The sequence below is a fragment of the Dicentrarchus labrax genome, unplaced genomic scaffold (genome assembly GCF_905237075.1).
Source record: "Dicentrarchus labrax unplaced genomic scaffold, dlabrax2021, whole genome shotgun sequence".
Classification (NCBI taxonomy): Eukaryota; Metazoa; Chordata; class Actinopteri; family Moronidae; genus Dicentrarchus; species Dicentrarchus labrax.
The window spans coordinates 19,010,216-19,023,376 of record NW_026136718.1 but is presented as its reverse complement, the minus strand read 5'-3'; the positions used below and the strand labels follow the sequence as shown (position 1 = coordinate 19,023,376).

General features: G+C 40.2%; 2 protein-coding genes across 2 annotated transcripts; both read right to left on the bottom strand.

Annotated features, from left to right (window-relative positions):
* Positions 1–738: 738 nt before the first annotated feature.
* On the bottom strand, positions 739–7,126 carry mpnd (MPN domain containing). The gene is made up of 13 exons (XM_051378042.1): positions 6,916–7,126; positions 6,194–6,396; positions 5,790–6,011; positions 4,908–5,007; positions 4,744–4,822; positions 4,556–4,652; positions 4,393–4,465; positions 4,211–4,287; positions 2,917–3,085; positions 2,279–2,349; positions 2,053–2,142; positions 1,858–1,950; positions 739–1,763 (listed from the first exon to the last, which is right to left on the bottom strand). The coding sequence occupies exons 1-13, from the start codon at positions 6,917–6,919 to the stop codon at positions 1,677–1,679; spliced, it is 1,365 nt and encodes a 454-aa protein (XP_051234002.1). The 5' UTR covers positions 6,920–7,126; the 3' UTR covers positions 739–1,676.
* Positions 7,127–8,772: 1,646 nt separating this feature from the next.
* On the bottom strand, positions 8,773–12,881 carry LOC127350947 (galectin-3-binding protein B). Its single transcript, XM_051378038.1, has 6 exons — positions 12,757–12,881; positions 11,545–11,617; positions 10,999–11,187; positions 10,778–10,909; positions 10,429–10,693; positions 8,773–10,302 (listed from the first exon to the last, which is right to left on the bottom strand). Exons 2-6 carry the CDS (start codon positions 11,600–11,602, stop codon positions 9,273–9,275), a joined length of 1,674 nt encoding a protein of 557 aa, XP_051233998.1. The 5' UTR covers positions 11,603–11,617; positions 12,757–12,881; the 3' UTR covers positions 8,773–9,272.
* Positions 12,882–13,161: the final 280 nt, after the last annotated feature.

Genomic DNA, 13,161 nt, shown 5'->3' with positions numbered 1-13,161 from the left:
CTGTTCTGAATGTATTCCTTTTTTAATTGCATTGCTTAATTTCCTTTTTTTAAAATAATAATTGAAATAATATTAAAAATAATATTAAACTATTTCAAGGTCACTACAAGTAACTTGAAAAAGTTTAACACAGGCACAGAAATAGGTCCACTAAGAGGTTTGAAGGGATTCACATTAAAGGACTGTGCTGTTTGATGAGGCGTCTCTGTCCTTGGTTAGGTCCTAAGAACATCTTATGTTTCAAAACTCTTCAGTAATCTCCTAGTTGTGTCTTATGCATACTGTATGCTTTCATTGTTTCAAAAAACTCTATTAATGTAATAAACTTTTTTAGTTTGATGGCACTAGAGCCCCTGAAAATAAATGTGAGTAGAGCTTTGCTGTCGGTCAGCTTGTTGGGAACTATTAACTGACATAACATTTTGTACAAACCTTCACGCGCCCCAGAGGATGAATCCTAATGACTGTGGACCTTCTGACTTTTGTTTTAGCAACTTTTACCAATTGTGACCAAATACCGTAAAAATAAAGTACATTCCCAACAGCCTCAGTTGTATTTTAGTGCTGGTTAGTAAATGTTAACATGCTCACAGGCTAGAAAACAGTATACCAACCTAACATGTTACCATTGTCATTATGAGCATGTAAGCATTTAGCTTAAAGGACCATTGCTCCTGAATACCATCACAGAGCTGCTAGTTTGACCAGACTCTTACACACAAACAACAAACAGTCATGTTTAAATAGTTCCAGTGTGTATATTTTAATGCTTTGTGGATCATCAGCAGGCTTAAGGCATTGCTCTGTCTTCATACATATACATCACACAATCCACAGTTAGTAATAAATACAGTACAGGTAAAGAGGAAGCAAATATCTGTCCTAACCAACAGGACTCCTGTCTCATATAACCCGACAGGGAGACAGTAGAGGGGCACATTCACAACACACACACACACACACACACACACACACACACAGGTTCATAAAAAAAAAACTTTGCTTGGCACAATGGAAATTACTTGCACCACATTGCAACCATACAGTTTCACTTGAGGAACACAAACACTCACAAAACCTATTGCAGAGAATTTGCATACTTTGCTAATGTATCTACTCATTTTCACTCCCCCCCGACCCCCAAACCACTGCTCCATTGGTTTAGTCTATAAAGGCAATTACAACACATTATAAGTTTACATTGTACATATCTGGCAATGTCTGCTCATACGGCGGGACACTGGCACAGATAGGCACATAGGTCCATGTGTAAAAGGTAAGAGGCCAGTCGGGCAGGCTGATTTCTGGTCCGTGAAATGCTTCTATTTAGTGTCTGTAAAATATTCGTTTTTTAACACTCGTCTCATGTTCCCTGATCCAACGCTGTCTGGTTTTGTGTATCAGCTGTACATTTTCATCATTGGTAAATAGAAGCACCCGGGGCTACTAGTATCACAGATTTAGCACTTTTAAAATCTTTTTTTTTTTAACTCACAATAATGCTGTTTCATAATTAAATATCACTCTAGCATGAGAGAATTCAAGGCATCTATATGTTTTTCAAGCAGGTTTTTACATTGTACATCTGTCACTCCAGTCCCGTCAGCTCTGCACAAAACAATTGGAAAGACTTCAGACGGAGAGCGGCCACATGCACGCATGCACAGCAGATCCCCTCAGTTCATGTTGCTCAGCTGACTGTAGACGTGCTCTAAGATCTGAGAGTAGGCCTGGTCTTTGGGAGCATGGCAACTCAGAGAGCCCTGAGGAAGAAGACAGAAAGTTAGGTCAGCTCGGTCCTGAAAGAGTGAGAATGCCAGGATCATCACCTAATAAAGTTTTAAGGCTTCATCCCACCTTGATCTTGTCCATCATGGTCGTATCAGGACACCAGTACTGGCTGAACTGGACGAGGTCGGGAGCTGCCCTGTAGTAGTCAACCAGGAGCATCTGTGGAGGAGATAAACAGACTTTCTTTAGAACAATTTACAGTATTTACAACGCAAACTCCTCTGCAGTATTTGAATAGGACTGAGCCTGCAGTATCAGTACCATCTCATTAAGAACATCACTGGTGAGGAAGTTGTCCTGTACGTAGGTGACCTCTACGGCAACTGGGATGCCGTAGTCGTTAGGCCGTTGCTGCAGGAAGGCAGATGATGCATGAGTTGAGTTGTGTCTAAATAACATTATCTGAAAAGACTGAACCAAGTAACACATAACTACAAAACATGAAGGTGAGTAGTTTTAATTCTGTTAGTTAGGCAAGTGTCCTCACCTCAGGCGGCGGTACGACCCAGAATGGAGTTATTGTGGAAGCAACACCTTGATTGCCATGGTAATACGGACCTGCAAGAGAAAATGACTTTTGCATTAAAAGACTCTTCTTACTGTGTCTTTTTTAATCTATTTCTTGCAAAACAACACTACAATATCAGTGACAAAAAAAGAAAGAAAAGAAAAAGAAAATGAATCCTCCTGACATTACCCATGTTTCCAGCTGTGAAGTGCTACAACACAGTGTACACAACTGTAAACTGATAATATACTAAAATATACTTCAGGTCTTTTGTCCATGCTCTTTAGAGCGGTCCACAACAACTGGAGAGGGTATCTTCAGGGTATCCAGCTGTTAAACATTTATTAAAGTTTCCATTATATCAGTGAACTGCTGCTATTCACCCTAACCACATATTAACCCTCATTCAAGCAATATTTGTATTCTGTTACCAAATGCATAAGCTGCTAAATAAATTACTATACTCATATTATAGATATATCCTCTATATCTCCAGCTCTGTAATGTATTTTGTATTATTTTATTAATATTGAATAATGTCCTGGAATGGGATCAATAAAGTGTCCCGTGGAAGAGGTATTCAAAGTCCAACACTGTATATAAAGGCAGGCACTTACCACAGATGATGCCCAGACAGGGCTGGAAGCCGTTGTTTGAACCCTGCAGCCTCAGCTGATGGTCCATCTGGGAGTCAATGTCCTGCAGCGACGGCAGAGCCGGACCTCGCGGGTGACTGTGGTACCAGCCCACCAATGACAGCCCGCGCATGAACAGGTTCTGACAGATCTGGAGCAGAGTCAACATGACAGATGCTGATTAGAAAAAAACTTTGTTTTAATGTTGTTCCACTTTAGTGGAGGTAAATAAATTTGTACTGCCACCATAATTATTATGGACACTTCACAGAAGAAGCTCAGCACTAACTGGAAGGATAATTCTAATTATTGGAGAAACATTTTACTGATTTTGAAAGAAAATGTAAAATCCTTTTAACTGCGGGTCCTAACTGCAAAGTTTCACATTTTTGCATCTCCTATTCTGTTAACTGGTCCACATTTAGTGCCTAAATTGTTGCTATAAATGTGCTAATATTAGTACACAGAACCTAAAGGGAAGGACACTGTTTTAAGAGTTGGAAAAAAAGGGCAAGTGTGTAACATTGAGGAGGATCTACTGGCAGGAATGGAATATGCATAATGACCTGTAATTAAAAAGTTATTTTTGTTACCTTAGAATGAGTTTTTATCTACAGAGGGAGCAGGTCCTGTTCTATGCAGGCCATTATGTTGAGCATCCATGTTTCTACAGTAGCCCTGAACAGACAAACCAAACACTGGCTTTATATAGGGCCACTGTAGTTTCTTTTACACACTTGGAAGGCTGAGTTGTATTCCAACGGTTGCAATCTGCTGAGTTGTATTCCAACGGTTGCAATCTGCAACTTCACCGCTAGACACCACTAAATCTTACACACTGGTCCTTTAAGGTTGATCCCAGGACAGTTCTGTTAGTTCTTGTAATCTTAAAACACTCTGGTGAAACTGGAAATTAAAAAAAAAAACTAGATTTTTTGATTTTGCTGAAGTTTATACTCTAAGATTGGTATGAGAAGTTATAAATGATGTAGTATTTAAACTTAATTTAAGCACCACAATGCAAAACTATTTGGGGTTAACACATTTTCTCGCACAGCAGTCAGCGTTAACATCTCAGTGATGGAAATTCAAGACTCGGTTCTTTGGTTTCTGGCTTTTGGAAACAGAGATGCATGCTGACAAGTGCTGGCTGCAGAACTGTCCTGGGGCACGGAAAGAACTTGTGAATTTTTAAAACGGGTGTCATTCACCTTCGTCTTTTCTGAAGGCATACATGCAGTTAGTGCAGACTACTGATTCACTGTCCATGTGTTACCTCCTCCTCAACAGCAGAAGCAGAGTCTCTGTCTGCCAACCTGGTCCGACAGGGGAAAGCCCTTAAGACTGTCAGCACTGAAACACATCGATCACAGAGAGGAAGGTGCTGAGGTTAAACACGGCATTTTTTACCTTACTAAGTATATTTCTTGCATTTTTTTTTTATTTCTGGACACTCACATTGTGTATTAGTATCCCATCGTCCTCCGAGGTATCCCACCACCTCACTTGTGGTCAGGTGACAGTGGAAGTCCTGATGAGGATTAAAAAAAAAAAAACAGCTTTGCCTTTTAACTTTTCATCTGAATTCAATTACCCTGTTTCAGTTGTGGTTGTTACTCACCATTAGCAGCAGTACATTACTGGACACAGCTACATTGAAAGGCTGGAACCTGTTGATGGCTGAGAAGGCTGACAGCTCCACTAGTGTGTGTGGATCTCTGAGGGACACAAGGTAATGTCTATCACACTCTAATTCACTCCACCGGTCGCATAAAACTACATCCATCTTTCTGAATTAAAAGTCAGTACCTGGTAGCATCTCTGGTGCCCAGCGTGCAATATCTGACGGGAATTCTCTCTCTGTCGGTTCTCCGGGAAACCATCACGTCTGTAAGAGTTGACTTTGGTTTTCTAGTTTGTTGAAAGCACGCGATTATCAAACGTGTATATTTTAATCGAGAGGAGAATCATACCATGTAATCCAGGTTTGTTGTTCTTGTTCTTCTCATCTGTCTGCACAGCTGCCTTCCCTTCCTCTTCGTCCTCATCATCATCCTCCTCACTCACCAGGCTCTGGCATCACAAGAAATAAGCACAATATATGGGATAGGATAATGTAGATGCAGTGCTATAAACAGTATTACACATTAGGTAAGATGTACCCTACAGCAGTGATCATTGCTTCTTAACACTGTTGTTGGTAACTTCAGTCCTTATTGCAGTGAGAATATTTCCAGAATATACCATGTTTCCCAAATAACAAATCTGTTTCAAGTATTTTCTTAAATAAAGTCCAACTTTTTTATTCTATATTCTAGCAGAAACCTCTTTGTTCTTGTTTCAAAACAAAAACAGCAGTTTCTGGAAAAGATTTTTAACCATGATGATCTCAAAGAGATACAAAAAACAAAAAAAAAACAAGACTTCTTTCTTTTGAAAACACAATATAACTTTCACCAAGGACACCAGAGATACCAAGTCTGAGAGGCACACCTGCTCACAGCTCATATCCACACTGAGGCCAGGACTTTAATTTGACATTAACAAAACACTGTTCTTTTGGGTTTTACCTATCAGCCCGTATCTTGTTTCTCGTCTTCTTTTTGCATGTTAGGAGTCATGCGAGGTCAAAAACCAAAAGTCGAGTCTCAGTACTGAACTCACTGTCCAACTGTATGAAACCTGAAACAACTTTTCATTGGCACTGAACTGTATAAAAAAAAGCTGTTTGGAGAAACCTTTTGGTCTTTTCATTGTTTAAGTCAAATTTTGGGTCATGGTGTTTGACTTTGACACATATTAAATAAATAAATAAATAAAACATTAAGTTACAGACTCCAGTGTTCTCCTCTCACCATGTCTGCGCTGGGTTGGTACTTGTGCAGCCAGGTGGTTTTGTACTGGACCAGCTTCTGTCCCCGGTAGCGTACAGATGCCCAGCCGCAGCCAGACTTCTTGGCTGGGTTGACCAGACGTTTGCAGTGTGTCGCCCAGGCACTGGGGGAGTTGAAGATCTGGCCCGTCTCCACCCACCGGATTTTCCCATCATTCAACAGGTCCCCTACAAAGTTCTTACCCTGAGGGGAGCAGAGAAGAGAGACGTTTTTAAACCCTACAGCCACCGCATAGTGCATTTCATTGCCAGTGTATCATACCAGGTTAGCCTGAATAACAAGTGCAACCTCACGTGATACTACTCTAACATAAATAATAAATAACAACATTCTTACTGTACCCAGTTTGTAATGTGTGTTATTACCAGGTAATGGATGCCTAGCACTCCGTCCCCCGGCTCCACCAGGCCATCCTTGAGCAGCACTCTCAGGGTGATGCCTCTCCGGGTCAGCAGGGACCCCCGGCCGGAGCTGGACCTCAGGTCTGCCTCCTCCCCTCCACTCAGCTCCTCCTCATCTTCCTCTCCTCCATCCTCCACCACCTGTGGAGAGCTGGGTGGCTCTGACCCTGAGGACACACACACACACACACAAACACACACACATCATAGGTCTCCAGGTGCTCCGGTCTGCTGGAGTGATATGTGGGTGTAATATTAATGCTGAAAATCCATAACCGTGGATTTACCTCATGCTCTGCTTTATTACTTCTTCAAAATGAGTCAAAACACCTGGATACCAGTTAAACATCTGTATTCCAGGGTGAAATCCAATGCAAATGCCCCATTATTTTGATTACAATGACTTTATAATGAAAGCCCCACTGTAATGGCAGCCAACATCATTCATAACTGCAGCGTGGTGAAATGATAGCAGTCCTACCACGGTGAAAGGAATCTCAAGGGGCCAAATATCCAAAAGATAATCTAAATTGGCATTTCCTTAATTACAGTTAAGCTATATGCGGTTGGCCTTTGTTTCCACCTCCCATTAGGACATGGCTCTCTCCGCAAGAAGAGGCCTGTTCCCCCCCCTTCTGTTAATTTCCCACAGAATTACAATTAAACCCCTCTTTCTTTATTCTCACCCATATTTCTGAAAGCGTCGGAGAGCGCCTTTAAATCCAACTCGGTTCCAAAAGCTGCTCCTTTCCGGGGCACTTGACGCTGTGTGGGGTTGAGCTCCGGGCAGATTTCACAGATACACTTCGCCACACTAGCTCCGGCTATTATTCAAAAACATAAAATGAAGGCGTCTGTGGCTCTGCAGTCTAGTTTCCTTGTTGTGTTGCTTTAATGTCAGTTCCCCTCCCCTTTCTTTCTCCCTCTCCCCGTCCTTGTCACTCTCCCTGCCGTGTTCCTCCTGAGCGGGGTTCGTCTGGCGTGCCATGCCGGTCTATCTGCCATTATTCACGCAACCATTAAACCACACAAGCATTAATAAGGTGTATTAATCGATTGGGGTTGTAGGGAATGTGTTAAATGTTACTAAAAATGTTTGAAATGTAGTGATAAATCTTCGTTTACACCGGAAAGATGTGTCGCCCCGTGCGCGTCAGCCAACCGCTATTTGGCATTTAGGCAGATTAAAAGTACATCCTGAAGATTATGGGCTCTTTGTATTTGATAAACACTACACAGTAAACAAGACCGGTGATGTATGTGGTGTTATAGTACGACCATGACCCCCGTACTTTACTATTTTACTATGTGGTTTTGTCTTTCTACACCGAGATGTTCCTTCTTTATCTCCGAAACGAAGCACATTTACCGGGAAGCAGCCTGCGGAGGGCAGCAAACCTCCAGCAGTGTCTCAATTGGGTTCAGTTCCTCTCACCCCCATGTGGTGGTAGGCCTGTGTTCACTCAACAGCAATCAAAAACCTCTGTAGGCTAAAGCAAACCAACAGTTCAACAGCAGTGGAAAAGCAATGAAATGCTGTACAGTGTTGTTGCACACTTCTTCTGTTTACATTTCATGATTCTTTATCAGGCGCAGATGACATGTGTTTCACACAGTGGCGGACTGTTTGAGGGGCAGAGGGGGAAATAAATAAATAGTTGTGATGCATTTACGGTGAAACAGCTGAAAATGTGTTTAGGATTAGCACCCTAAGGAGCACTTTTCCACGTTTTGTCTAAAGGGCACCCTAGAGGGAACTTAATCATGTTTTATCTTCCATAGGGGCGTTTTTTTTTTAAACATGGGGCACCAGGGGGTCAATCCCCCACCCATGTTCACCAGTAATTTGACAGAGATGCCTACAGTTAGTCTACTTGTTCATTTTACCACAATAATCCTTTTAAATATGATCCATATTTACAGATTAACAACAGCATGGCTGGATTTACCTGTTATTGGACCTAGGGGCAAAACTGCGTTGTGGCAGTCTTGTTTAACTGAATAACCTTTTACTTTCAATACTTGACAGTGACATCCTGTTGCACTGGAGAAATGTTGACTTTGCGCTCTTTCTGTTTTCAATTTTAAGTTCAAATCTCAAGTGAATTTAGGGGAAATTTAGATTCAATGTGACAAAAGTTAATCGTCAGATTCAGATTACAGGCAGGCAGGTATACAGTGGCTGTGTCTGATCTCTTTAAGTACATGTTAAAGGTTAATAGAGGTGGCCAGTACTTTAAACAGCAGGACTGTGCTGCCAGGAGATGGAGCCGTTGTCCAAGTCAGGAGCCCCAGCAGAGGTCAGGTATATCTACCAACCTGCTCAGGTTCAGATGTACTGTAACACAATTCAGCAGTATAATTGAGAATACATAGACACACAGGCAGTATTTTTACACACATTCTTGTATAAGTACTTGTTTTAAACCCACAATTTATAACAGATTATTGCTGAATCAAGTATTTCATTACATTCTTTGGACTTATAATACCTGTAACAATTATTATACTGCTACATCTGAATGTATTTTTATGACACAATCTTATTTTTTAAAGTCCTTTATAAAACGTCTTTACAGAAATGGCAGGAAAAATGATTGTCAACATTATACATTTAGAGAACCTTAACTTTTATTAAAAATCTTTAATATGCATTCAGTGGCTTCTTTATCCCCCTCCACCTCTTCTTTATGGATGCCAAACCTATGATGTAACCACTTGGTAGAAATAGGCGTGTTAAACATGGACAGACTTGTCCCGTTGTTTATTAGAACAAATGTTCTATTGAGACTCTAACCATAAAAACACTTTTTTTCTACTACTACAAATAGTGTTGCTGTAACACAAAAAAGGGCTTTTCACTACATCAATTGCCAAAGCAAAGAGAAATTAAACCAAGGCAGCCATCACAAACACAATTATCAGCTCTGAACAGCTGAACCACATTTCCCATATCACTTGTGAAACTGTAGCCAGGCTCGCATACAGAGCAAGCCTGGTCATGTTTACTACATTACTATTAAAGATAATATGCCGATACAAACTAATTTGTTAAGTACTGAGGACGTACCACCACTTTGTAGGAGAACAGGTTTGAGTGGCACGGATGTTCTGTGGTGCTTGGGACAAAAACAAGATTCTCACCATCAACAGCATTAAATTCATCAACGTGGACAACGTACTTCCCTTCACACTTAATAACAAGCCGATTGCTGTAATGAATACGTTCCTCAGTCTCACTGGGTAAATCCCTGCTCTTTACCTCAATCTTCAAACTAACGGCTGGCAAAGAAGGGCAGGTCATGTTTTCACTTAAGCAATCTTCATCACTGACAAATAACCTTGTTCTCCAGAATATGTTGTGAAAAGTAAAATAGGCACTGTTATGAATAGGTGTTTGAAAATCTGATGTCAGATTATTGATGTGCTGGCCATGAAAAGTATAGAACCCAAAATCCTTGTGAGCTTTGATATTGAAGTAGCTGAAGGTAAAGGTCCATGGCCTGCCAGTGTAAATCCTAGGGCTGTAGACATTTTGTTCTTCTGTCAGGTCGTTGATCAACATTGTGAAGGGCAGTGCATTAAACTGAAAGCCCTGCAACTTTCCAGCATGGTACTGTGAGCGGTCAAGTGTATATAAGTCCTCAGCTGGTATCATTGGGAAACGGATGAGCTTCAGAAGCACCTCAGGAATAGTTGTGTTTCCTTGGGCTGCTGCCCAGCTTTCCAGTCCACTCAGGATGACGGTTTCATCACTTACCACAAGGTCTGAGCGAGACAGAAGAGCTTCGACCAGATCAAAAGGAAGAGTTTCCCAGGCTGGAGACCGGATCAGCGCCTCACAATTCCACGCTAGGTAGCGAAGGCAAACTTCCTGCAGTGCCTCATCCCCTGTAAAAACTGAATACTCATATAAAGAGTTCTGACTCTGGAAAGTGGGATCCTCTGGAAGAAACAGCCTGAAAATATCTGTAGCCTTATTCTGAAGCTCTGTCAGACCCCAGTTGGATGCCATCTTGAGAATGCAATGGGCGGAGGATAGTGTGACTTTAATCTTCCTTGTGTAGATGTATCTGAAATGTAAAGATTTGATCACATTTTCATTAGTCAGAAGACAGAAAGTGAGGATAAAAATGAGTGGTACAGGTTTACATGACAAACCACGTGACAAATAGTGCCAGTCACAGGTTTGCTTTTACCTGACCAAGTTGTTGACGTATTGACTGCAATCAGAGGTGACATCAATGCTGAGGCTGCTGAAGTCTGGCTGTGAAGATTTGAGGTCTGGATTCAGAGAAAGGATGAGCCTGTGAGCACAGATTGTCTCAATGGTGTCGTTGTCCACCACCACTGCAATGTTCAAGTCACAGTCACGTCCACTGTCAAACAGCTCCCCCAGCTGATGAGAGAGGCTTGCATTGTGGTCCAAATCATACTCGTGGCTCAGATTCCTGATGGTAGGCTCTGATAGAGATCAATATGGGCACAGTGAGTGATTTCATTGTGATGGAAGATGCATACTTCTTTCTTAAACATTAGTTGCCTTACCATTTTTGCATCTAACACTAGCATCCTCAGAGTGACCACAGTTATGGATCCCCCAACCAGGAAATGGACAGTAGAGCAGGTTAAGCTCTGTTCCAATGCAGCCTAAATTGTCCATCCAGATGTTTCCATCCCCTAACACAACATAATACAGCCATTTGTACCAAATATTGTTCAGAATTACAGGTTTACATCTTTAGTGTTTGGCACACATATGATTGTACCGTTGCCAAATGCAGATGATGCCAGAGCTTCTGTTGCACCAGGGAAACCGAGCTGGTGGCACACAACATGAGCATCATTTATGTCCCAGTCATCATCGCACACAGTCCCCCAAGCTCCATCATAAAAGATCTCCACACGGCCCTCAGAGTGGTCTTGACCACCAGTCAGCCTAATGAAATCTTCCTCACCTAAAGAAAACATGTAAAGTAATGACCAAGTTTAATCATCTGTGCTGAATGATTCCGACTGGAAGAAGATCCAGCAGATCTAAATAGATGGGTTTTGAGTGCAGTTTTGAAAGATGTGAGCATCAGCAGATCTGATGTTTTTAAGATGGAAGGAGGCAGTTTTTGTAATGTGATTAACATGTGATTCAAAGAAGAAGGTTTAATCAAAGATGACACAGAGGTTGCAGATTTGGAGGAATTAGAGATGGGTCTGTAGTTGTTGGTTCAGGTTCGAGGCCAGGCTTTTTGAGAATTGGTGTAATTGACTAACGTTTTTTTTTTGTGAAGCAGGCTTATAATTAGGGACAGATTACTCACCAGTAGACAAGCAGACGTTCAGGAAAAGTATGCATAATAATAAAGTATTTTCCTTCATTTCGATTGCAGTACACTGAAGAAAAAAAAGAAAACAAGTTCAGGACATTTGTCAAATAGTGACCACTTACATCTGCCTCTTTTCACCAGGCAATAGTGGAATGTAACTAAGAACCTTTACTTGAGTCTTTTCTGTTCTTGCCTCTACATTTCAGAGGGAACTATTTCACTCTTTACTTCACTACAATTATCTGCCAGCTTTAGTCACTAATCATTGCTTTGATATATGATGCTTTATTGTAGATGATACTAACCAACAGTATGCATAAGTAAAACTGAAACAATGAAGCTGATTGATATTTAAGTAAGTTTTCATGCAAAAGCATTTGATGATTCCAGCTTTCAGTTTTTCTTTATATTCATTTTATTTCTTATTTTATTTATTTCAATCTTTTTGTGGTTTGTACTTTTGGTTGGACCAAACATTGTGTAGGTGTCACTTTCAGAATTTTTAAAAAGCAAAAAATCAATTGATTGATTGAATTTGATTCAAATATAAAATAATCAGAAGATTAATCTATAATGAAAGTAATAGTTAGTCTTATAGGAAATAGTTCAAAATAAGCTCCATCTCAACCAACAACATTACATTTCTGCTTTTACATGAATCCACAAGTAATAATAATCTAATGATATTCTAATTGAATCTAATATATAAAAGTATACACTCAGAGGGGATATTTTTTTATATTTAATTTATATTATCTGCATTGAGTTGTTTTACTTTAAATACTTTAAGTACATTTTCCTGATTATACTTTCATACTCTTACATAAGTAATATTTTCAGTGCAGGACTCTCCTTTAACAGACAGTGTGGTATTAGTACTTTTACTTAATTAAAGGATCTGAATATTTCCTCCACCACTGCAACCAGACATAGCAGAGCTATATTTGTCCAGTTTCTTGGTTTCCTATTGCTTTCATTTTAAGGCTCATTTTAGTATCAAAAGAAGTTTCATGAAGTCATACATAAGATCAACATGAGAGCAACATATAGCCTAACACTAGTTCTTTTTCAAGAGACACAAAGATATATTGTTTTTTGTCTTACATATAACCCAATATACAAATCAGTTTCACGTTTTTCTCTACACCTTAAGGTTGTTATAAATACCACATACATTTTTCTGAATAAAAATAGGAATGAACTTACCAGTACTCAAAATGAAGTGAACTGAAGAACGGTTTCTATTTCCAGGAACTACCACACCTATTAAATGGGTGTCTCCCAGAAATATAGTTGAAATATGATGCCACATTGAGTAAAAAAAAGTGCAACTTCCACATTCAAATCCTAAAAGTTCTATATGTAACTTTCAGAAAACCATTGTTAATAGTGGCACCAGTGGCCGTTAAGTGAACTTTAGTCACCATGTCCCTGCCTTGCATCACTCTTGGTAAGCAATCGTTTGCATTGTACCTAATCCTTGTTACATTATTTATTGTTGGGAAAAATTAACATTTGTCATAATACATAGGATAGTATAATAGATCACGTTAGCTAGGGAAGTAATTTTGCAAGCTCAGATTATCCAAATAACATATCCACTCATATAGT

Excerpts from the sequence above, each read along its gene's own strand:
- LOC127350947 (XM_051378038.1), bottom strand. The coding sequence starts at position 11,602 with ATGAAGGAAAATACTTTATTATTATGCATACTTTTCCTGAACGTCTGC. Across the intron at positions 10,910-10,998 it reads ATCATCTGCATTTGGCAACG|GGGATGGAAACATCTGGATG; the intron begins GTACAATCATAT and ends ATGTTGTGTTAG. Across the intron at positions 10,694-10,777 it reads TAGTGTTAGATGCAAAAATG|AGCCTACCATCAGGAATCTG; the intron begins GTAAGGCAACTA and ends GATCTCTATCAG.
- mpnd (XM_051378042.1), bottom strand. Across the intron at positions 4,823-4,907 it reads CAACAAACCTGGATTACATG|ACGTGATGGTTTCCCGGAGA; the intron begins GTATGATTCTCC and ends CAACTCTTACAG. Across the intron at positions 1,764-1,857 it reads CCATGATGGACAAGATCAAG|GGCTCTCTGAGTTGCCATGC; the intron begins GTGGGATGAAGC and ends CTTCTTCCTCAG.